The 23,828-nt window shown below is 48.9% G+C and overlaps 1 protein-coding gene across 9 annotated transcripts in view; it reads left to right on the top strand.

Moving 5' to 3' along the window:
• The window catches only part of herc1 (HECT and RLD domain containing E3 ubiquitin protein ligase family member 1), a 65,752-nt gene that overhangs the window by 24,114 nt on the left and 17,810 nt on the right, over positions 1-23,828 (top strand). For 5 of the 9 annotated variants that reach the window (XM_030376252.1, XM_030376249.1, XM_030376251.1 and 2 more), the window contains 32 exons: positions 239-510; positions 935-1,150; positions 1,368-1,488; positions 3,811-4,048; positions 4,240-4,412; positions 7,483-7,638; positions 7,732-7,838; positions 8,105-8,215; positions 8,301-8,471; positions 8,884-9,123; positions 9,815-9,898; positions 10,203-10,753; positions 11,522-12,206; positions 12,725-13,001; positions 13,329-13,539; positions 13,725-13,891; positions 14,061-14,174; positions 14,569-14,791; positions 15,400-15,521; positions 16,361-16,587; positions 16,917-17,185; positions 17,506-17,558; positions 17,673-17,873; positions 18,303-18,477; positions 18,683-18,950; positions 19,399-19,612; positions 20,711-20,970; positions 21,219-21,346; positions 21,575-21,711; positions 22,844-23,044; positions 23,134-23,264; positions 23,462-23,679. In XM_030376252.1, coding sequence (XP_030232112.1) covers positions 239-510; positions 935-1,150; positions 1,368-1,488; positions 3,811-4,048; positions 4,240-4,412; positions 7,483-7,638; positions 7,732-7,838; positions 8,105-8,215; positions 8,301-8,471; positions 8,884-9,123; positions 9,815-9,898; positions 10,203-10,753; positions 11,522-12,206; positions 12,725-13,001; positions 13,329-13,539; positions 13,725-13,891; positions 14,061-14,174; positions 14,569-14,791; positions 15,400-15,521; positions 16,361-16,587; positions 16,917-17,185; positions 17,506-17,558; positions 17,673-17,873; positions 18,303-18,477; positions 18,683-18,950; positions 19,399-19,612; positions 20,711-20,970; positions 21,219-21,346; positions 21,575-21,711; positions 22,844-23,044; positions 23,134-23,264; positions 23,462-23,679 — 6,721 coding nt within the window. The remainder of the gene's footprint in view (positions 1-238; positions 511-934; positions 1,151-1,367; positions 1,489-3,810; positions 4,049-4,239; positions 4,413-7,482; positions 7,639-7,731; positions 7,839-8,104; positions 8,216-8,300; positions 8,472-8,883; positions 9,124-9,814; positions 9,899-10,202; positions 10,754-11,521; positions 12,207-12,724; positions 13,002-13,328; positions 13,540-13,724; positions 13,892-14,060; positions 14,175-14,568; positions 14,792-15,399; positions 15,522-16,360; positions 16,588-16,916; positions 17,186-17,505; positions 17,559-17,672; positions 17,874-18,302; positions 18,478-18,682; positions 18,951-19,398; positions 19,613-20,710; positions 20,971-21,218; positions 21,347-21,574; positions 21,712-22,843; positions 23,045-23,133; positions 23,265-23,461; positions 23,680-23,828) is intronic. The other 4 variants (XM_030376255.1, XM_030376254.1, XM_030376253.1 and 1 more) reach the window with 4 other exon arrangements.

Raw genomic sequence — 23,828 nt, 5'->3', positions numbered from 1 at the left:
AACTCTGGTAATGACTTAACTGCTGAGTAAAGATTTGACTGTTTGACTGCTCTTTCCTCCACTTGGAACGAAAGGCTAGGTTGAAGCATCACATTTTATCCTAGGGGTTATCGATGACGGAGTAACCTTAAAGCATCACATAACATGGCAGTTCTATTAGGGATAACAGCCTCCTCAGTACATGGTTTCGTGATGGTGACGTCTTCCCTTCCCCGTCTCCCCCTTGTCCCTGGGCCAGGCCTGCTGTACAGCTCTCCAGACTCCCTGGCCGAGTCATGGTTCCGGGCCAAGCTGAGTCGCAAGCGGAGCTATAGCTCGGCCCTGTCCTACGAGGACTCTGAGCTGGAGCTGAGCCGCTCGCTGGGCGTGCACGCCCTCATCGACAACATGGTGAGCTTCATCAGCGGCGACGTAGGCCTGGCACCCGCCTTCAGGGAGCCCGACGAGGGCATGTCCACCAGCCCCCAGGCCACCGTGCTGGCCATGGAGCAGCAGCAGAGGAGGGCAGAGGTACTGTGTTTACCATTTCTTTATGCCTTTCTTTGTCTTTATGCCTTTTTTTTATCTGTGATCCATCAGTCCTACTATGCTGTAAACAACTTCTTGCATGGGGATGGGGGCAAAGAGCCTGTTTTTGTTTGTGGTTAGCCAATTACATGCTTGCAGATCCCCGCCTGCGACAACATGCTTGGTCAAAACAAATCTGAAGCGAAAGAATGTGAAATGCGCCTTTCACCCAGATTTTTGCTAGTGGGCAGCTTTGAGGTTTCATCTGAAGTCTGATTTGAGATACAATCACATGTCCTAGGCATAAGGTTTGCCTTTTGCATATTTCTCGATGTTGGTTCGAGTGTTATCAATATGCCGGCCTCGGATTAAGAGCCTTTCGTTGGGTAGTCACTGTAATAATGAACTAGAATGAACTTGCTTGTAGTTGCGGTTGGAAGCACTGCACCAGATCGTGGTGCTTATCTCTGGCATGGAGGAGAAGGGCAGCCAGGAGGGCCCGGTCCTGGGCCGCTCCAGCGCCGCCTTCCAGTCCTCCACCCTGCTCACCTCGGTGCGACTGCAGTTCCTGGCCGGCTGCTTCGGCCTGGGCACGGTGGGCACCGGAGGGCTCAAGGGAGACGTTCAGCTGCACCACTACCAGGTACAAGGCTTACAGGCTGGTTGAACGCAGTTATACCAATAAGGTGATAGCTGGTGTTTTGAGTCATCCGCAAATTAAAACCATATGATGTCCATGATGATTACCTATTTGTTAATATTTTTGTTAATTTTTTTTTTATCTAAAGGGAGACTCTTTTTTTTTTTACATGGAGGAAGATGGTCCTTATGTTAGCCTGTTTATTTTTGGTATTTTGTAGGATGGTGTGAAAGCTGCAAAGAGGAGCCTTCAGATGGACATCCAGACTGCTGTACACAAGATCTACCAGCAGTTATCTGTCACACTGGAGAGGGCCCTGCAGGCCAACAAGCACCATATAGGTACAACCCTTTCATACTGCAGCCAGAACCAGGTCGTTGGTATTTGATGCACAAAACAACCCTAGATCTTTTTTTTTTTTAAATGGTAAAAGGTTTAAGTAAGCATGATTTAAGAAGATAAACCACAAATCAGAAAATGGTCCGTTATCCAATACGATACATGAGAAAGCCAGTGCATCCGAGCGTTGACTGAAAGCCCTACTGGAATCTTTCTGTGTTCCTGTTTATCCTGGATATAATGGATGGTGCATGAATAGTGTGATATTTGAAAGAGATCCAGCCTTGTGCCAAACAAACAATGGCAAGGGCAATGACGCAATGTAAAGATAAATAACGTCAATTATTTGGTCAAAAGTTCAAAAGTCTAATGTGGAAAATGTTTCCCCATTTCCAAAAGCAACATCAACATCATTACTGCCAGAAGATCCTGGTTTCAAAAGCCCCAATGCTGCTTGTATGAGACTTTGAATGCTCTTATTCAGTTACATCATCGATGTTGCTAAAACGCATAGCAATGCTGAAGCCCGTTATTATTAGGGTGCCAAGCACAAAGTGCGAAGGCAACCTATTGTAATTGTTAGTTTTATTATTATTATTAGGGTGCCAAGCACAGAGTGTGAAGGCATCCTATTTAAATTGTTAGGCAGTATATTCTGCCACGCTTGAGTTACACAGCCTAAACCGCTCGCATGCTTTTTATGAAACTTAGTACAGCTGTAGAGGCTGACCCAAGATGAACAGAGAGCAAATATTACACTTATTGGCCCAAACATGGCGCTATAGCAACAGCCCAAAAATGCAAACTTTGAACAAACATATCTCGTAACCACTCTGACTTAGTCATGAAACTTTGTTCACACATGCATATCCTCATGGTGAACAAATATACCTCAAGGACCTATGACTTTATTTGGTTGTTAAAAACAACCAAAAAAGTTAAAAAGAAAAAAAAGTTTAAAAGTTTAAAACGCGGAAGTTTAAAATGCTTGTATCAACATCCAAATGGACTCTTATGATCTTGAGTCCAATACAAAAGTTGTTCAGAATCATTCTGAACTAAATAAAGTCAACATATTTTCGTTTAGGGTGTGGCATCGAAATGGGCGAGGCCTGTGACTAAAATAACCACAGTTCATTAGACGGAATGTTTGATTTGAGCAGGACCAACTTAGAACAAGTTGGAGGCCAAAGTTCCAACTGCAAGTCGATTGACAAAACAACGTGGCCGCCAGAGGCTCAAAAACGTCCAAATTTTACTTTACGCCAAAAGTCGAGGTTAACTTAACCCAATCATTAACTTGGTGGAGTCAAAGGCACAAGGGTCAATATGAACATCTCCAAATTGTATCCAGATCGGCTATATGGGGCTCTAAAACAATTAACTGAAAATGCAACCTCTCATAATTTTATCCAGATTGGCCCATGGGGGCATTATAACCATAAACTGAAAATGCATACATTGGGTGGCCCCTTTCACCTACAGTCATGAAATCCTGTAGACATTTCATTTGTATCTCCTCATGTTGAGCAAACAATCCTAGGGAAGCCAGAACCTGTAACAAAATGCTGGCTGGACGTCCAAATTAGCCCAATCAATGTTAGGTGACCAAAGGCGGGCTCAACTTGAGTCAATCATCAAAAAACTTGGTGGACTTAAATAAGCATAGGTCAAGGTTAACCAGGTTTAAGTTAATCAAAATAGGACGATATGGGCTAAAGCAATCAATTTAAAACTTTAAAGACTCAATAATCCTCAGCCTTCTGACATACAGTCGTGAAAATGTGTACGCCCACCATTGTTATTATCGTCATCCTTAAGCTAACAATTCAAAACAAAACTGATAATTATCGGACCGATAATTTTTGTGCACCCCTAATAATATCACCCGAAGGCTCACACTGTATGATGTGATATTGTATATTATATTGATTATTATGCTATATAGATTTAGAGCTCCAGGTGTTTGAAAATGGCAACAATCATTTTCTTCTCCATGTTGCGGTTCACTCTGGACTTCAGGGAGCAAATGCTGATAGTCTATTCTGCCGTTAGTAGAATCACGCAAAATGTTGGGAATTAAAACTCGCACAAACCCAGGGTGTTCACGCCATTCATCAATTCGCGCTGCAGGTTTTTCTTGCGAAAAATTCGCCTCTAAATGCGTCTTTTTGCATTGACTTTGTATGGATTCATGCCACACCTTCTTTTTGGTTGTGAATACACCTTAAGGGCCCTATCCAGCTGCTGTTGTCTTTACCCGGTTAAACACTATATCCCCCCGTCACTGTTCTGTCCTATTATTTTCTTCCATATCACCGTAGAAGCTCAGCAGCGCCTCCTGCTAGTCACTGTCTTTGCGCTGAGCGTGCGCTACCAGCCGGTGGACGTGTCCCTGGCCATCTCCAGCGGGCTGCTCAACGTGCTGTCCCAGCTGTGCGGCACAGAGACCATGCTGGGTCAGCCACTGCAGCTGCTGCACAAGCCTGGAGTGTCCCAGCTCAGCACGGCCCTCAAGGTGGCCTCAACGCGCCTACTGCAGATCCTGGCCATCAGCACTGGGTGAGGGACACTGAAGGAGAGAGAGAGAGAGACAATCTCAATAGTAGTTGGTTTAGTTTTTTGTCTCATAATTTTTATACATTTATTTATTTTATTAAATGTTTTCTTATTGACTAAATATACATTTGTAAGCAATTTAGCATCCTCCCAGGCATGATGTTGACAACTGCTGTCTTCTCTGGTTCTTGCAGGACATATGCAGACAAGCTGGGTCCCAAGGTTGTCCAGTCTCTGTTGGACCTGCTCTGCAGTCAGCTGAAGAACCTGCTATCCCAGGCTGGCGTCAGCTTGCTCTCCTCTGGAAGGGACCAAGAAGACACCAAACAAGACGATGGTGCTGACGCAGACAAAAAAGACATCAGAGGTAAACTGAGAGTAAATAATTGTCATCATAATCATTTTGTAGGTACTTTTCATCCTCATCTTCAAAACCGCTTATCCGGGGTCGAGGGCAGCAGCTCTAGCAGGGGGCCGCAGACTTCCCTTTCCCGGGCCACATTGACCAGCTCTGACGGGGGGATCCCGAGGCGTTCCCAGGCCAGTGTTGCGATATAATGTCTCCATCTAGTCCTGGGTCTTCCCCGAGGCCTCCTCCCCACTGGACATGCCTGGATCACCTCCCTACGGCGGTGCCCTGTGGGCATCTTTAAAGGCCCACCATGCAACTTCGGGAATATCTTCGCTGTTTTCTTGGTTTTGGCACGCACATTTCTCTACACAGCGCCCCCTACAGCTTCGTAGTAGATATTTCACAACACTGTCGTAACAACTCGTTGACGTCCCTTCCCCATTCACTTCTACGCGAGCCATGTGCATTTGTTTTCAAAGAAGCCGGCGAATGCGTGGAGCCATGTCCGAAGTAGATGTTCATAAAGTTTAGGCAAGGTTATACATTTTTAAAAGGGTGTATTTGCATTGCAATAAACATAAATCCATCCTTTTTTTCTAGTTCACCGGGAGAATTTATACCCTAGGTTATAATTGTTATATCTTAGGTTGAACAGAACAATCAGTGTAAGAGGTTTGGCCAACATAATAATCGAAATAAACAAGAACCTGGATTCGGGGATTCAGTCTGTATCTGGGGGACAGACGAACAGCAAAACACCCATGGAAACAAAGGTGTTTATATGGTTGCAAGCAAGCTAGAAACATACAGGGCTCACAACAAAACGGTCGAGAAAACAATTTTTACAGGGCTCACAACTAAATGGTTGAGCAAACACATTTGTACAGAGACTATCAGAATCAAGAATACCACGAAGACAAAGTTCACCCAAGGGTACTTTCAATTTCAAAAGCAACACGGCCGAGTCGGCGTCTGATTTGCAGTCTTCTTTTTCTTTCAGTTCACGCTATTCCTGAAAAGCTTGCCCAACGTTTACTCGTGTCTGGCCTCTCTGTCGGTCAGTCTCCCTTTTCTCTTCTGTTCCTCCGACATTGGGGTTCTCTGTCTCTTTTTAGTCGGCTGATCTATGATGAATATAACAATCCCTTAGTTACTTGTGTTTATATCGAGCCGGTTCCGTGTTTGGGGGTCTGTGCCGTAAAGCAATTCGTTACTGTAGTGACCCTTGCACAGAAGCATACGGCCGACATCTTTCTTTATTCTGGGTGGAAATAGTAACATAGTTACGCCATTAAATGCGTTTATGGAAACATTTTTAGAGAGAAATGTGCATTTTACTTTCATAATGTTCGCTCGGTGAATGTGAAGGATGTTCGGTTTGATAGTTATGACGAAGAGTGAACGCTCCGTTCACTTGCATGGACAGAGTCTCTGGTTGCTAAGCAACCTCAACGTCTTGGCGGACTATTTCTCTCCTGATCAACACTACGAATGCTGGAAACACACCAGACACACCATGTGAAGTTATTTAACCCGATTATCGTTATTTATGAGTCCTTAGCCCAAGTGAAGGAGTTCAAGTACCTCGGGGTCTTGTTTGCGAGTGAGGGTACTATGGAGCATGAGATTGGCCGGAGAATCAGAGCAGCGGGGGCGGTATTGCGTTCGCTTTACCGCACCGTTGTTACGAAAAGAGAGCTGAGCCGCAAGGCAAAGCTCTCGATCTACCGGTCGATCTTCGTTCCTATCCTCACCTATGGTCATGAGGGTTTGGTGATGACCGAAAGGACGAGATCGCGGGTAAAAGCGGCCGAGATGAGTTTTCTCAGAAGGGTGGCTGGCGTCGCGGGATAGGGTGAGAAGCTCAGTCATCCGTGAGGAACTCGGATTAGAGCCGCTGCTCCTTTACTTAGAAAGGAGTCAGCTGAGGTGGTTCGGGCATCTGGCAAGGATGCCCACTGGGCGCCTCCCTTTGGAGGTGTTTCAGGCACGTCCATTGGGGAGGAGACCTCGGGGAAGACCCAGGACTAGGTGGAGAGATTATATCTCAACACTGGCCTGGGAACGCCCCGGGATCCCCCCGTCAGAGCTGGTCAATGTGGCCCGGGAAAGGGAAGTCTGGAGCCCCCTGCTTGAGCTGCTCCCCCCGCGACCCGACCCCGGATAAACGGATGACGATGAGATGAGATGAGATCGTTATTTATATCCGAGATTATTTAATCTAACCTGATCTAAACTCTATCATGCACCCAAACACGGCGGCGTTTGGGTTTCCTACCTCGGACTCTAGCGCAGCCACAGGCGCGTTTAACCATTTTTGTGACACACAATGATCAAGCGTCAGGTTAGGCGCGTTACTCGCGTTATCCAACGCGAGTAACGCGGTTGGTGTGGCCGTACCATTAGTCGATTGATCCATGATGAATGCAACAATTGCCTCGCAACTGGCTGTTTATATCTAGCCGGTGCCATGTTTGGGTGTGTGTCTGTGCCGTAAAGCATTTTCGAAACTACAATCTGACTACATTTTCGAGGATACTTCCGCTGCATCACATCCGGATTGTGTCGGTCCGAACAGATCAAGTTGCATATGCGCTTTTTCACTGGAGAGGCGACATGGGTAAATGACACACCCACCAATCGACCCAGAAATGGATGCAGAACCATCAGCATAACTCTCAACCTGCATACTTAATGTAATTTTGGCTAAAAAAGTTGCATAGTGGGCCTTTAACAGATGCCCGAACCACCTCAACTGACTTCTTTCTAAGCAGAAGAGCAACGGCTCTACTCCGAGTTCCTCTCGGATGGCTGAGCTTCTCACCCTATCTCTAAGGGAGATGCCGGCCATCCTCCTGAGAAAACCTATTTCGGCCGCTTGCAATCTCTGCGATCTCGTCCTTTCGGTCATCACACATCGAAGTAGGCAATCCACTGGTTTCCTGCTGAGAGTCATGGCCTCAGATTTAGCTGTGCTGATCTTCAGCCGCTTCACACTCCACAAGGAGGGGAAGCAGCTTTAATCATCCTCAAATTGAGTGCACTGACGCTAGTAGTAACGATGATTTCCCCCTCTTTATTTAAGCTCTGCTTCGGAAGCAGCACACGGCCGAGCTGCACCTAGGAGACTTCCTGGTCTTCCTCAGGAGAGTGGTGTCTTCCCAGGCCATCCAGGCCAAGATGGCCTCCCCCAAATGGACAGAAGTCTTGCTTAATATCGCAGCCCAGAAATGCTGCTCAGGTGCGGTTCACTCGCATAGCAAAAAGAATGAATCAATAACTTTCAATGAATCTCACAATAATATCTCCCTTGATTCTCCCTATCCTTTCTCAGGAGTCCCTCTTGTGGGGAACTTGAGAACTCGACTCCTTGCCCTCCATGTCTTGGAGGCCGTATTGCCTGCCTGCGAGGCCAATGTAGAGGATGACCAAATCACCCAGGTACTGTTCGACCTGCTTCGAGCTACAAACAAGAAGTTGTTGAAGAGAGCTCAGTTCTAAATTCCATGGTTTAAATCACTGTGGCCTATCTCCAAGACACGCCAGAGTCTGTCCTGCTTTGGACCTACCTACAGAACTGTGTCGAGAGTACAGCTTTAATACCATACACACTTTCACATAAGACTATACCCTTGCAACTTTATGTTGCCCGATGGCAAATTCGATTTTTATATGGGTAATCAACCTCGTCCTGCGTTGCGTTCCAGGTGGTGGAGCGTCTGTTCTCCCTGCTGTCCGACTGCATGTGGGAGGCCCCCGTGGCCCGGGCCAAGCACACCATCCAGGTCAAAGAGAGTGTGCAGGAGCTCAAGCTCCAGGTACGCTTCGAACCAACCATACCTTCTTTTCCTCCAATACCATTTGGCGGCCAGTTGAGTGACTGATGGATGGATTGACCTATAGGGTGACGCTGAGGAGGAGGATGAGAACCTGCCCATCCAGGAAGTGTCCTTTGACCCGGAGAAGGCCCAGTGTTGTGTGGTGGAGAACAGCCAGGGGCTGACCCACGGCAGCGGGGGCAAAGGCTACGGTCTGGCCTCCACAGGGATCTCCTCTGGATGCTATCAATGGAAGGTATGCTGCCACCGCTACAGCCAAATATAAAGCCTGTAAATAGATCTGGCTTGAATGGTAAATACAGTTGAAAATGATATTCTGAAGTTTAGTTTGGGAGATTATAGAGCCTTCCACATTGGTCACATGCAGAAGATTATTTGTAATAAAAAATTGTATTGCTGTAAAACACCAGGCAATGCCATGAAGAGGGCTCCTCTTCGTCGCATACGCATATGTATTTATTCCTGAGGTTTTTAGTAAGGGTTTGGGAATATTGTCTGAATCTACACTGTATACAAGATAACTTAATGTCCTTAAGGACTGTACTATACCGTGTTGAAGGTACTGCATCCAGCCGGTAGGCCCTCCATTTGACTCATAAACCCATACAACACACTACAGCCTTTTTCTCTTTTTATTTTTTTAAAAGTTTTACATCGTGAAGGAGAACCGGGGCAACGAGGGCACATGCGTCGGCGTTTCCCGCTGGCCCGTGCACGACTTCAACCACCGCACAACCTCGGACATGTGGCTGTACCGCGCCTACAGTGGCAACCTCTACCACAACAGCGAGCAGACGCTCACCCTCAGCAGCTTCACGCAGGGGGACTTCATCACCTGCGTGCTGGACATGGAGGCCCGCACAATCTCCTTCGGCAAGAACGGCGAGGTGAGAGGGAGAGAAAGACTGGGAGAGGGAGGGGACTGAATGACGGTCAATTCACCAATGGCATGCACATTATATTAAGGTTGTCATTTTCTGAGATACAAGATCGGTCTTTTGTTTGGTGTAGTTGTGATTATAATTGGGATCTTAAAGATATCCTCCCCCCTCTTTCCAACTCGCTCGGTTCTCCGTCTCAACCGTAGGGCTAGAACCGAGCGAAAAGACTACAACCAGCCCCCCTTTCCATTCACGGTCAACAAGTAATGAGTCTTCCAACAGAAATCAATGGGTTTTTTGATGGAGTTTTTATTTTACAAGTCTTTTACGTCTTTTTATTTACTATCCATGTTAGAAAGAAGAAGGAATAATGCCTCAGTTTGCACTTTATATTGTTTTCCACTGTTCTTTTTTTGTAATGTTATAGTGGTTTATTTTTATTCATTACTTGAAGGCTACATTCCAGTGCCACTGTTTTTTGTAATGTTTTTAATAAATGAGTGTATGTTGAAGTACATGGGATTTATTGCTCTGTTTTTGTTTTTTACTGTGGTATTGAATTGGGTATCGAGAACCGTGGAATTTCACTGGTATTGGTATTGACTACGAAGTGTCTGGTATTGTGACATCCCTAGTGCAACCCGTAGTCACTGTAGATAACAAATATCTACTGCGTTGACCCAACAACTCTCCGTAGGAACCCAAGTTGGCCTTTGAGGATGTTGACGCCACTGAGCTCTACCCCTGTGTTATGTTCTACAGCAGTAATCCAGGGGAGAAGGTAAGACACCCTGGGGTTTACACTAATTAACATTGAACAAAATGTAATATCTGTCCAAGCGTAATATTCATCTCAGGATTTAATAGTGTAGTCGTCATGCTACGACGACAAATTGTGTTTGCCCAAGTATTGTAATAAGAAAGTGCACAAAGTGGTAGGCTGCCTATTGTAATTTTACATCTCTCAACCCCTGCGTATACATCTTGAACCAGCGTCCGAACCTCTTGGTTTTCGGTTTGTCTGCCTGCCTGCCTCCTAATATGTCCCCCGTCTGAACCCGAAACGCTCCCACCCGTGTGTCCAGGTGAAGATCTGCGACATGCAGATGCGCGGCACGCCCCGGGACCTGCTGCCGGGCGACCCGGTCTGCAGCCCCGTGGCCACGGTGCTGGCCGAGGCCACCACGCAGCTCATCCGCATCCTGCACCGCTCGGACCACTGGACACACCGCATCAACAAGGTCATGGTGGAGCGGCTCCACACCATCAAGGCCTGCTTCCGGGAGTCGGCGACCGGCGGGGGCCAGAGGCTGAAGAAGAGCCGCTCGGTGCAGAGCCGCGAGGAGCACGACGCCCAGAGGGAGAGCCAGGATGCCGCCGCCGCCGCCGCCGCCGCCCGCCAGGAGGAGCGGGGCCGGCAGGGCCGCCTCGGGGAGCTCTCGGAGCAGCACCTGCGGACGCTGTGCACCGAGGTGTGGCCCGTGCTGGCGGTGATCGGCGGCACCGACGGCGGCCTGCGCGTCGGGGGCCGCTGCGTGCACAAGCAGACGGGACGGCACGCCACCCTGCTGGGCGTGGTGAAGGAGGGCAGCACCTCGGCCAAGGTGCAGTGGGACGAGGCGGAGATCACCATCAGGTACCACTGGGGGGCCCGCCGCTTGTGGTCCGTGTGTACCGATCCGTTTTTTCTTACTAAGCTCTTTCTGATGGACCTTTTTTCACAAAGAGCATAATAATAATAAGTTTATGTTATAAAGCGCCTTCCTCACACTCAAGGTCGCTTTATGAGCATGCTCATGAGCATGCCGTTCTCTGAAGTTTGACCATCGATGCTGTTGCCATAGAGTTGTTGTAACCGCTGTGCAACATAATAACCATTCATTCGTTCAACACTGACCAAGCAGCTTACCACTACATTTTTTTACTTCCGTTTAACCCACAGCTGTTAACTGTGTTAACATCACACTTTTATTCAACATTGCATATTTGATCTTGATAAATATACATAAATAAGAAACAAAGCCACATTTTTATCACTGGTTGCCACGTGCTCTGGAATTTTACATGGAATATCTACTATGTTGAAATTGGTTTTAGAAGGTTTTTGATGCTTTGCTTGCCATGAGAGTGCTTACGTTGCCTCTCTACTTCGTGGCTTTCTAATGGATATTCTATCTCATAATTTTCCCTTGCATCAATCAAACTTTTCATTGATCCAGTGTGGAGCAACCATTTCTGACCATCCTCTTTTGCACGCATCACCATTGCATCCACCATGGCGTCTTCTTGATGTGCGTTAGCCACGCATGCTCTTCTTCTATCCTGCCCTCTCCCTCACTTTGTTTTTCTCCTTCCTTCTTTCCTTGTCGTCACCTTTGCGCCTCCTCGCCACCTTTTATTAAAGCTTCCCAACTTTCTGGTCGCCTAGTGACACTCCGCTGTACAACCTGGAGCCCTGCGAGCCGATGCCCTTCGACGTGGCGCGCTTCCGCGGCCTGACCGCCGCGTTGCTTCTCGACATCACCTACCTCACTAGCGTCCAGGAGGACGCCGCCGCCGCCAAGCTGGGCCTGCGGCGCCATGACAAGAGGCACCGCAGCGCCACGTCGGCGGGCCCTGAGTCGGCGGGCAGCGACGACCGGCCCGAGGCCGAGCAGCAGCAGCAGCAGCAGCAGCGGCAGCAGCGGGCTGACTCTGCCAAGGACCCTGCCCCCTTGGTCGCTGTGCCTGCATCGGACCTGCGGGTCTCCCACAGCCTGGACGAGGTGAAGACGCACGCCGCGCCCAACTCCCTGTCAGACAACGACATCTCTCTTTACGCCACGGGGTCTCCACAGCAGCCCCCGCAGGCCGGCGGGCCGGTGGCCAGCGAGAGCGTCCTGGCTCCCGGGTCGCCTCACCAGCCCCCCGGCGGGGAGGGCATCAGGAGAAGGGTCCATGAGCACGGTGGACGCGGCCACGACGCCTCGCTCTCGGCGCAGTCTGAAATGCACGCGGTGCAGTTGTCCTATCTCTACCTGGGGGCCATGAAGACCCTGAGCTCCTTGCTCAGCTGCAGCAAGTATGCAGAGCTGCTGCTCATACCCAAGGTACACGATCAACACGAGGATGCCCCCGTCAAAGTGCAACGCAGGGCACGCAGTTAGGACAACCTTTATAATTTGGTTTGGACTGCCCAATATTGTGACTGATCAATCATTGTGATTAACAGATTCGCAGTGAAACCATATCACATTGCTTCATATATTTAGCAGTAGTGATTACTCAGATTGCACAGGGACAGATCTTGCACCCTTAAAAGCATGGCACTCGTCATTCGTTAGTGCACTATTTTGCTGAGTTGTAATGTTTTATATTAGTTTTTCATGGAAATTACATGAAAAGTTACTTTTCGTTTCTTTTCAGCATTTTTTTTTTATGCAACGTTGCATGATTTAACTAATTGCAGAGGATACAATTTTACTTGTGTTGAATATGCATTTCATTGTGCAGCCCTAGTTTAACGCCACCCTTGAATTTAATCATGGCTTTCATAACGATGGACGTCATATATATAGATAGAGATATAGAGATAGCTAGCGCTCATTGCCCTTCTTCCCTCGTTAAGGTGCTACCAGAGGCTGCGGCCAGCCGGCACAACGCCGACCTCAACTCTAACTCCGGCCCCGCTGCGACCGCCACGTCCCCCGTGTGCCAGGAGGAGGTGGAGATGCGTGCGGCGCTGCAGTACCTCATGCGACACATGGTGAAGCGCGCGGTGATGCGGTCGCCCATCAAGAGGGCTCTTGGCCTGGGGGACCTGGAGCGCGCCCAGGCCATGGTCTACAAGCTGGTGGTCGGCGGGCTGCTGGAGGAGCCCAGCGGAGCCAAGGCCAAGGGTGGAGGTGAGCAGCGCTAAGACACCGGCCGGATTCAGGCTGTACATCTCATGGAGTGGGGCTAGCAGGGACTTAACCATCGCACAATGTTTGGCGTATGTGTTGTTTATTCTGTATTTCTTGTTACCCTGTAAAGCGCACTGAAAGGGGCTCTGAAAATACCTACCTGCCTGCTTGCTTGCTTGCTTACTTACTGTGTGGTCATCACATCATTTTCTTTACTTCCAATATGACCCTGGGGGTGAACCAGTTTTTCTGATGACCGATCCAGGTGATAAACGGATGAAACCAAAGCATGTTTCTATTGGCTCACTGTCGTTTGGTCCTGCTTAGGGGTGCGGACCGAGCCGGAGGGGGAGGGGGAAGGTACTGAGGGGGACCCGCTGGCCCAGACCCCGGTGACCACCAGCCCCTCGGCCTCCAGCACCACCTCCTTCATGAGCTCCTCTCTGGAGGACACCACCACGGCCACCACGCCCGTCACCGACACGGAGACCGCCCCGCCCACCGAGTCTCCGGGCGTCATGCCCCTCAGCCTCCTCAGGTCAGAGCACCAAGGCCCAATCCCATTTCTAATTTCTAAACATATTTCTCTCTATTGCCTCCACCTTTCTCCTGTCTCAGCGTAAGATTAAGACGGTAAATATCTAGTATCACTTAGCGATACAGACATTTCCCGTTTCGGTTTCAAAGACAGGCTCTCATGTCGACTTTATGTTCCCTTTACAGGCAAATGTTTTCCAGTTATCCAACTACCACCGTTCTCCCCAACCGCTGTGCTCAGACCCCCCCCGTCTCCTCTCTACCCACCTCCCCATCAGACGAGGTCTGTCGCAGGCAGAGCCTCACCTCTCCTGACACACAGCCCTCTAGGAACCAGAACAGGACCGGTACCTGTAAGCGGCACACACAGACTCTCACCCACCCACCCACCCACCCACTCACCCACTCACTCACTCACTCACTCACTCACTCACTCACTCACTCACTCACTCACTCACTCACTCACTCACTCACTCACTCAAGTATGTTATTATATTCATACCAGTGACTCGTATTTCCCAGCTCTCTCGGACCCCAGCAGCCGACTGTCAACCTCCCCCCCTCCACCGGCCATCGTGCCCTTGTTGGAGATGGGCTTCTCCCTGAAGCAGATCACCAAGGCTCTGGAAGCTACTGGTCAGTCTCTTTCTGGAGAACCTCTTCGATGTCAATCACAGCAGAGTCCATAATTAGAACCACAGACTGAATGCAGTATTGTCTGTTCATGTAGTTTCCGTTCCTTCCAGGTCCATTGTATTACATTATTTATTAATGTTGTTGCTACTGCAAGCACATCTAGTGCTCTTCATAAGTTTTCTTTATTCTGTTTGCCTGTGTTTTGTGCAGTTAACTGCTCCTGCAAACTTTGTGCTACAGAAACCATTAAACTATCAAAACGTCCAGCTCTTTAACGACATGTGGCTAACGCCCTTTGTTCAACAAGCAATGTGGAGCCTAACCCGACGGCCAGCCTCAGTGTCACCCCGGTGCTGTAGTGATAACCAAAGGCCCTGCTGCTGCTGTCCCCCAGGGGCCCGCGGCGAGGCGGACGCCCAGAACATCACGGTGCTGGCCATGTGGATGATCGAGAACCCCGGCACGGAGGAGGAGGACGGGCAGCGCTCCACCGGCGGCGGCGGGGGCTCCTGCCACGGAGCCACCGGCAAGTCCCTGGACAGGACCCCCTACCTGTGCTCCCCCGGGGACATGTCCACCGCGGACCCCAGCGAGCTGGAGGAGGGCTTCAGCGAGAGGTAGGCTCCACATGAACCCAGGGTCCCGTGTGCCCCAGGCTGGCGTGGATCCACGTTGCGGCTTGGAAGACATTGGCCCACATTTATATCTCCCCTGTCCCGGTTATGTGTACACAAGGGGGTGGTCTAGGGCTTCCGACTTAAACACTAGGGATGCCGGGCGCCATTCGGGCCGGGCGCCATTCACTTGTTCAAATTTCTGGGATTTATCTATGTAGAACAATCTGGATTTTCCATGTATGGTAATGCTGCAACATACTTGGTGTCTTGGTAATCTGCAATAGCACTGCGAGTGAGTGAGGGAGGCATGGCTATGTTTGCGCTGTAGCGATGCGTGTGTTATATTGCTGTCGGAGAGAAGAGAACGAGAAAGCGCAACAGGTATTTGTGTATTGAAACTCCATAGAATGATTTGGGATTTATCGAAGAATTTATATTCTTAACAACACTAGTAGGGTCTCGGATTAGTGAGGTTGTTCCTCGCAGTGTCACAGTATTTCTCTCAAAAAAGACATTCAAATACACTTTAATCTTTCCAACAGCATCTCTTTAATTATGAGCTGCGAAAAAAGCTCATAATTAAAAATTATGTTTTTTCTCTCTTGCAGTCCCGATGTCCTGGAGCAGGAGAGTGCGTCGGCCTCCAGCGGCCCTCCCACAAGGGGGCGCTCTGCTGTCAGCAGGAAGCACCGCTTCGACCTGGCCGCACGCACCCTGCTCGCTCGAGCTGGTGAGACCCTAGTGACACACTCTTACCGTGCGATTAGGAGAAGGGCATTACTCTTGTGAACTCCAAAGTTTCTTTCCACCAATTCATTCTCAACCATGGCCGAGACAACGAACACTACGAGTCTTTACTTGTTGTGGAAGTATCAGAGACGTCGGAGAACCCAACTCCGTCGCTTAGGAGTCATTATATCATCCGGAGGCACACACAACTTTTGGCCCTGATTTTATGTAAATATCTATACATTATATATTATATTATAATATATTAAATAATATAACTATAAAGCTCCGGAAGTCCGCAAACACCAACAACATCACTTTCCCACCATGTTGCGGTTCAATCTGGACTTCAGGGAGTGAACGCTGATTGGCTCTCACCGCCAAGTGTCTTGCGGAAAAGTTCAAATATTTCAAGTGTTCTCGCAGGTAGATTCACGCGAAAATATGTGGGAGCAAGGTTGTTCGCGGGTAAAATTCATGCAAACCGGGTTGTTCGCCCTGTGCCATTCATCAATCGCGCCGCAGGTTTTTCTGGCCAGAAATTCACCTCTAAAAGCATCTTTGCATTGACTTTGTATGGATTTGCACCGTCCCTTATGTTTTGGTCTGATGCATCTTTACAACCCTCATTATCAACCTCACATTGTTTTTCACTTCCTTGAGCTGAGCTGCTGGCCTGATAACGGCTTGTGTCACGTAATAATTAGCATACTGTAAAATGGATGACGTTTCCCTGATTTTTGGTGTCTGGGAGATGTCCTTTGTCACAGAGTCAAAGAGTCTTTTAAAGCACTCTGGATCTCCTTATCTCTGGCTGTCTCTGTCTGTGTCTCTTCCCAGCCGGTCTGTACCGCTCGGTTCAGGCCCACCAGAGCCAGTCGCGGCGCGAGGTGTCTGCCCTGCAGCAGCAGCAGGACCCTGGCGCCCTATATGACTTCAGCCTGGATGAGGAGCTGGAGATGGACCTGGACGAGGAGACGATGGAGGCCATGTTCGGCCAGGACTTGGCCAGTGACACAGACATTCTGGGAATGTGGATCCCAGAGGTATTGGACTGGCCAACATGGGTGTGTGTGTTTCTATGCTACGGCCTAGTACTACTGCCACATGCCACTGACACACCCTGCTTCTAAAATGATAGATGCACGCAAAGAAGACATATCTCTCTCTCTCTCTCACTCTCACACACACATTGACTTGCTGAAGCTTCTAAATTGAACTGCATCATGGGAGACATAGTATTTAAGCGATATACTCTCCTCCTTCACCCTACTCACCCAGGCCTTTAGGATTAAGCATGTGTTGCTTTAACCCTCGTCTGTGTCCTTTATTTCAACTTGTGATTGTGTCTCATCCTGTTGCAATGCCTTGTGTGTGTGTGTCCCCCTACGTGCAGCACGTGTGTGAGACGGAGGAGCGAGATGAGGTGGTGGTGTGTGAGCTGTGCGAGGCCAGCGTGGCCAACTTCAACCAGCACATGAAGAAGAGCCACCCGGGCTGTGGCCGCAGCGCCAACCGGCAGGGTTACCGTAGCAACGGCTCCTACGTGGACGGCTGGTTCGGGGGCGAGTGCGGCAGCGGCAACCCCTACTACCTACTGTGCGGCGGCTGCAGGGAGAAGTACCTGGCTGCCAAGAGCAAGGCCAAGGTGCCGTCCGTGGAGAGGTAGCTACCTCGGAGAAGGGATGCTGTTACAGAAGGATTTAAACGTGTTGTTCTATATCTCATACTCTGTATATTGGCTCCAAAAATGTGTTCGAGACTCGTAGACTAGTCCACAGACACGCAGGCTTCTTCAAAATACAGAACCGCTTACAAGCCCTTTAAATTTTGGCCAAGTGTTGACCTTTCACCGAATCTTAACCTGGTTCTGAACGTTTTCTTTTTCACTGACAAATGCATGCCAGTAAACACTCCTGCGGATGAAGTGATTGTAATTCCATATCAGGTTATGGTTACGAGTAATACGACTATTTCTTTGTCAGATACAAAGGTCAGGCTCCCGACCTCTTGGGAAAACAGGACAGCGTCTATGAAGGTGAGGCGGATGATGTTCAACCCATGCATGAAGATTACTAGAGTTTGTCAGAAAATGTGTGTGTACGTTTCAAACAATGTACTAACGCTCTCTTTGGCCCTGGGGATGGCTCAGAGGACTGGGACATGCTGGACGTGGACGAAGACGAGAAGCTGACCGGGGAGGAGGAGTTTGAGATGCTGGCCGGCCCCCTGGGTCTCGGCGAGCGACGCCTTGTCCCGGAGGCTGTCCAGTTCCCCGACAGCGACCCGCTGGGAGCCTCCGTTGCCATGGTGACGGCCACCAACAGCATGGAAGAGACACTTCTGCAAATTGGTGAGGGCCGCTGAGGTCTGATATGTCTTCTGCACTGCATAAACGTCCTTTCGACAAGACTCTTTGACAGTCTGGTCTTCATCTAATTAGTGTCAATATTTAGTTCAATGGAATATATTTGAAATCATAGATCATTTATTTAAAGTAATAACATTTGCTTTGGTCAAATAAATCTATGCTCGGAAATGTATTTGTATATGTTTACTGCACAGCCAAAACAATAATACATGCGTTGTGTATTTCTTGGTAATATTACTTAATATATATTAATATTACTTGGTAATATTTTTCAATCACATCGTGGCGTGTTTTGTGTGTTTGTGTGTGTGTGTGTGTGTGTGTGTGTGTGTGTGTGTGTGTGTGTGTGTGTGTGTGTGTGTGTGTGTGTGTGTGTGTGTGTGTGTGTGTGTGTGTGTGTGTGCGCGTCAGGATGTCAAGGCTCTGTAGAGAAGAGCTCCTCCGGTAGGGTGACTCTGGGGGAGCAGGCTGCGGCCATCCAGAGCCCCCACGACCGGGTCATGGCCCTGCGTCGGGTGACGGCCGCAGCACAGGTCCTGCTGGCCCGCACCATGGTCATGAGGGCCCTGTCGCTGCTCTCCGTCAGGTACACATCCTCCGGCGGGCCCTCAACCTATGAGGCCCAAGGCCTTGTTAAAGGAAAACCGAACCCCGCTCTGAGCTAGTCCACTCCCATTATCACATTAACATATAACGTGTTTGCACCAAATTCTGCTATGGAGGATGTCCGAATGTTGTCACGTGTCGCCCTAACCCACTTGGTTTGACCTCCGCTCCACCGCGGCACACAGTGGCTCCAGCTGCAGTCTGGCGGCGGGCCTGGAGTCCCTGGGTTTGACCGACATCAGAACGCTGGTGAGGCTCATGTGTCTCGCGGCGGCGGGGCGCGCCGGCCTGTCCACCAGCCCCCCCACGGGCTCGGGCCCCGCAGAAAGGCCTCGTGGGGCGAGCAAGGCCAGCAAGCCCATCTCCTGCCTGGCCTACCTCAGCACCGCTGTGGGCTGCCTGGCCTCCAACAGCCCTAATGCGGCTAAGTTGCTGGTGCAACTCTGCACTCAGGTAGAGTTGTTGTAACTTGATAGTATGATAGTGAGGGCACAGCAGCAATGTTCATTTGCTGGGGTTAGATGATCTTATCTTGGCGATGTTTGAGTTGGCTCACACACACAGTAGGATGTGCTGGAAAATCCACTGACCAATAAACGTCACGTTTATTGGGCGCACTAACAAGCCAACACCTGTTGGATGTCACCCTGTGGTCGCTCAATTAAAAAAAGTTATGCATCGTGGGATATATATAAAGAAATAGCGGAAATATCAGCATCAGGTATAAGGTGCAATATGGGTGTTAAGTAGTGCACTACGTTGGGAACCAGATTTGTACACTAAATTTTCAGACAACATTACACAATGGAGACAGCTTAAGTCATGAACTATATGGGGCACAGAGCGTTGAGTATGTAAAATGGATTTCAATAAAGACTCAGATTTGACTTCCTCTACCCAGAACCTGATCTCAGCTGCCACGGGCATGAACCTGACCACCGTTGACGACCCCATTCAGCGGAAGTTCCTGCCTAGCTTCCTGCGGGGCGTGGCAGAAGAGAACAAGCTGGTCACGTCGCCCAACTTCGTGGTGACCCAGGCGCTGGTGGCCCTGCTGGCGGACAAAGGGGCCCGGCTTAGGCCCGCGTACGACAAGACAGACATTGAGAAAAGAGGTTTGTGGAGAGGTAGAAGGCTGCATTGTCATCAACATTCATCATCAATATCATTTATTTTTTTAAAACAGCCAGTGAGCACACTGATTCAGATGAAATTCAAACATTATGTGAATTCAAAAGAAAATTTGGACAGAGATTTAGGAAAGAGGTGGGGGTGTGTCATCCCCATGGTTACGACCCACGCCGACATTATATGATGCTTTTTTAGTTCCGTTGTGTATGACCACTAATGAGCGATGTTGTATATGAAATCCGCCAGACACCTTTGTGTTATACCAATGGTCCCCACACTTTTTCAGCTTGCAGCTTCTTTCAAAATGACCAGGTGAAAATAATCTACCTACATTGTAAAAATGCTAAACATATATTTATTTGCATACTGAGTACATACTCTGTTGACTTGCCTGAATGGAGTCAACCAGGGTTGCATAGTCCGGACAGTAGCTGCTGGTAGCTAGTCTCAAGCAGGCTTCCAAATGACCATCACTCATGGGGGAATGGTATTTGCACTTGATAATCTTCATGTGGGAAAAGGCTGACTGGTTTAAATAAGTACAGCCAAATAATGCCGTCAAGGAAGTAGCTCCTGATGTTTGGATCCTTTCCTTTGTGAGTAGGTTCCCAAATTGTCCATGAGCCCTGAACTTAAGCCCAATATCAGCTTGTCCTCCACTGCAGGCGTGTTTAGGTGAAACAGTGCTGCAATTTTGATGAACCCCAACATCTTACCTAAATGGAAAGCACATAAATGTAGCGATTGGCTTGAGTAAAGCAAAGTCTTTAAACCGTTTTTCAAAGTGAACACATTTATTATTGTAAAATGTATACATTTTGATGCATACAAATTGGATCATTTTATTAAAGCATGTCCAATTCAAAATATTAAATGTTTATTTATGTTATGTTAATGATATCTATAATGTATGCATTTCTTTGATTCCAAGAGCTTACACCCACAACAGTTAATGCTTCGTGCTGGCAATCGACTTAAATCAAACCATTTTTTGTACGTGATTTTTGTTTTCTTTTGTATTTCCTTTGTCCTTTTCCCTCCCCTCATTCACCAGACATCTTCTTCATCTTGTGTTTGAGCAGGTTTAATTGCGCATTTATATGCCCATCCTTCCTACAATGCTCCTGCTGTAGGAGCCCTGGAGCTGGCCAACGCTCTGGCCGCGTGCTGCCTCTCCTCCAGGCTCTCCTCCCAGCACCGCCAGTGGGCGGCGCAGCAGCTGGTGCGCACGCTGGCCGCGCACGACCGCGACAACTGTCACGCCCAGCCCCTGACCCTGGCTGACATGGCGGGGGATCTGCGCAAGTGTCCCATGGTGAAGCTGGAGGCCCATCAGAGTCGGGTAGGTCACGGGCCACCCTCGAATGGACTTGGTTACTGAAACGTCCTCAAAATGTCTATTGAGGGGCTAATCATCAGATGACTACTGAATGTTTTACTCGTTCATTCACTTGAAAATGTTGCTTCAGCCAAAAAGGAAATATGCCATTGCTGAATATAATAATATATATACATGTGTGTGCGTGTGTATATTTATATATGCCTGTATGTATGTATGTATATATACATGTGTGTGCCCTTTGTGCTCAGGTCATTACATTAGGCTGGTGCAGTACCAAAGGACTTTTAGCCACGAGCGGCAGTGATGGGACGGCTAGGCTGTGGAATGTAACCAAGAACCAGTACACCCTGCAGCAGACCTGCGTCTTCAACAAGACGTAAGGCCCAATATGATAATCCCCTTGGTCCCCCCCCCCCCCCCCCCCCCCTCATTTCAGTGACTGCAGAGCAAAGCGGCCCTTAAGCAAACCTAACTTATTTGTGTGTTTTTGGACTGTAGCAGCCTTTTCTGTATCAGCTTTCCAGCTACATGTCCATGTTCACCCATGTGCTGTGAATGTTTTGCTCTTGTGTGTGTCTTCTCCCCGCTGTGCCTGTTGGGTCAGTGACAGCTCTTCAGAGGAGGGGTTGAATTCCCTGGGCTCTCCTGGTGAACACTGCTTGGCCTCGCTGGCCTGGAGCCTAAACGGCAAATACCTGGCCTCCGCCATGGAGAAAATGGTCAATATCTGGCAGGTCAACGGTAAACACCCCTTCTCTCCGTTGTTTCCTCCTGGCTTTTCAACATATTCATTTGTTTTCCAAGACTGTATCAAAAAGGTGATTTTCGTTGGACAGCGTTCAAGTAGCGTTAGATCGTGTATTTGCATAACACGATCTGATCAGAACGGACGGACCCACGATGCACTTCGAGAGCGCCCCATGCAAAGTCAATGAGATCCTTCAACGGACGCGCGTAGTGTGAACGCAGCGTTTACAGTACATCGAAATCAGACTTTTAATTAACACATTTCAAATCCCTCAAAATAAGATTTTTTGTTGGTTCCATTTTGTGGAAGGTTTATGTTGGACTCCAGAGTGTTTAAATGGGATTGCATGCAAACTGCATTGCTGCTATTAAAATGAATGAATGAATTAATGATTGAATGGCTCACAGGCCACAATGTGGTCCAGTCATCAGCTGCTTTCAAACCTCGTAGCAGAGCCTGAGCCTGTAGATTCCACCATCTATCCATTGACTTGGCTCACAGGCCTCCATGATATGAGTCTGCAAGCACGCTTTCATTAGCCTTCACAAACACATTTTCTACTGATTCTACTTCTTAGTGGTGAGAGTCTCCTCCCTCTCGCGTGTCAATGATCAGCAGCCCTTATTCTAGACCTTGGGTGGGTCAAGAGCAGGTTCAACCCTGTCATGGCGTCAACCCATGCTGTACGCTATTGTTCAGTAAAGATTAAATGTGCTGTAGGTAAAGTTGGAAATAAGAAAGAGAGAGGCAGAAGAGAGCAACGTTTTGAAAATAAACACCCTTAAATAAACCCTCCCTATCTCTCAGTGCACCCTCCCTCCCTCCTTCCCTCCTTCACTCCTCCCTCTCCTTCCCTGAACCAATCAGGGACAAGATGCCCCGATTGGTGAGAAATTTGCCGGGACCAGTCTAAAATCTAAATTGTATCGCACAGAGGCAGGCGCCCAGTCAATCATAGCATATATTTCACAGAACATTTCACTCACTTATTTGTTACAAATTACACTTCCATCGCACGTACCGCTCCTTATTTGCCGCACAGATCCCTTCTCCCTGTCAAAATATTTGGCCAATCCAGAACCCTGCGCTGACTGACAAGGCTCCCCCCCCCTCTCCCCCTATCAGGTGGTAAGGGCATCTTGGACGTCCAGCCCCACTGGGTATCCGCCCTGGCCTGGCCTGAGGGCGAGGCCGTCTCCCTGTGGTGCGGTGAGCCCAAGGACCTGCTGCTGGTGGGCCGCATGGATGGCTCCTTGGGGCTCATCGAGGTGCTGGACGCTTCCACCATGCAGCGCACGGAGCTGGGCCACTGCTGCAGGAAAGACGGTGAGCACAATTCAATGAGTGACCGTCCAGTTGAAGCCCTCATTCCAGTGGGGTTTCACGACTAATGCTGACTCTATGGTTCACATTAGTGGCCGTGATGCAGATAGCGTGGTTCAGTGAGGACAAGCCATTTGCTGTGGGCTACGCTGATGGAAAGCTGCTCATCGGATCCAAAGAGCCCTTGGAAAAGGGAGCCATCGTGGTGATTGACGCACATAAGGTAAAGAAACGTGACAAAATATAAAAAAGCCGCTTATCTATCGCCGACCTCGTGTCAATGATACCAGTGCAAATTTGCTACGTCCTGTATAAGTCTACACTGCAGACAATGTGGTGCTGCTACGGTATGAGATCGAATGTTCACCAAGGCAGTGGTGGTTGAGTGTCTATGCGAGGACTAAATCGGTGTGTTTCCAGGAGTCCATCACCAGCATGAAGTGGGATGCCAGTGGTCGGCTGCTGCTGACCTGTGCCAAAGAAGAGACTGTGAAGCTGTGGGCCAGCCCAGACTCTGAGTCAGGCTCACGCTCTGGCTGGTACTGCCTGCAGAGCCTCAGCCACCCCTCCGTGGTGAACAGCGTGGCCTGGTGTAGCCTGCCTGGACGAGCTCCCAAGCCTCGCAGCATGCTAGCCACGTAGGTGCTCCACTGCAGAGGGGGGGTAGTTAGGATGATAGACATAGCACACAAGAGACGCCGTAGCCGGTAATGTCTGGCTATTGGTCTGGCACAAATAAATAATGGATTTTGTGCCATGCATAATACTTTGCCTATAGAATGAATGC

Source organism: Gadus morhua, chromosome 14 (genome assembly GCF_902167405.1).
Source record: "Gadus morhua chromosome 14, gadMor3.0, whole genome shotgun sequence".
Classification (NCBI taxonomy): Eukaryota; Metazoa; Chordata; class Actinopteri; order Gadiformes; family Gadidae; genus Gadus; species Gadus morhua.
The sequence above is the reverse complement of the archived record's forward strand: the minus strand, read 5'-3'. Positions and strand labels throughout refer to the sequence as shown.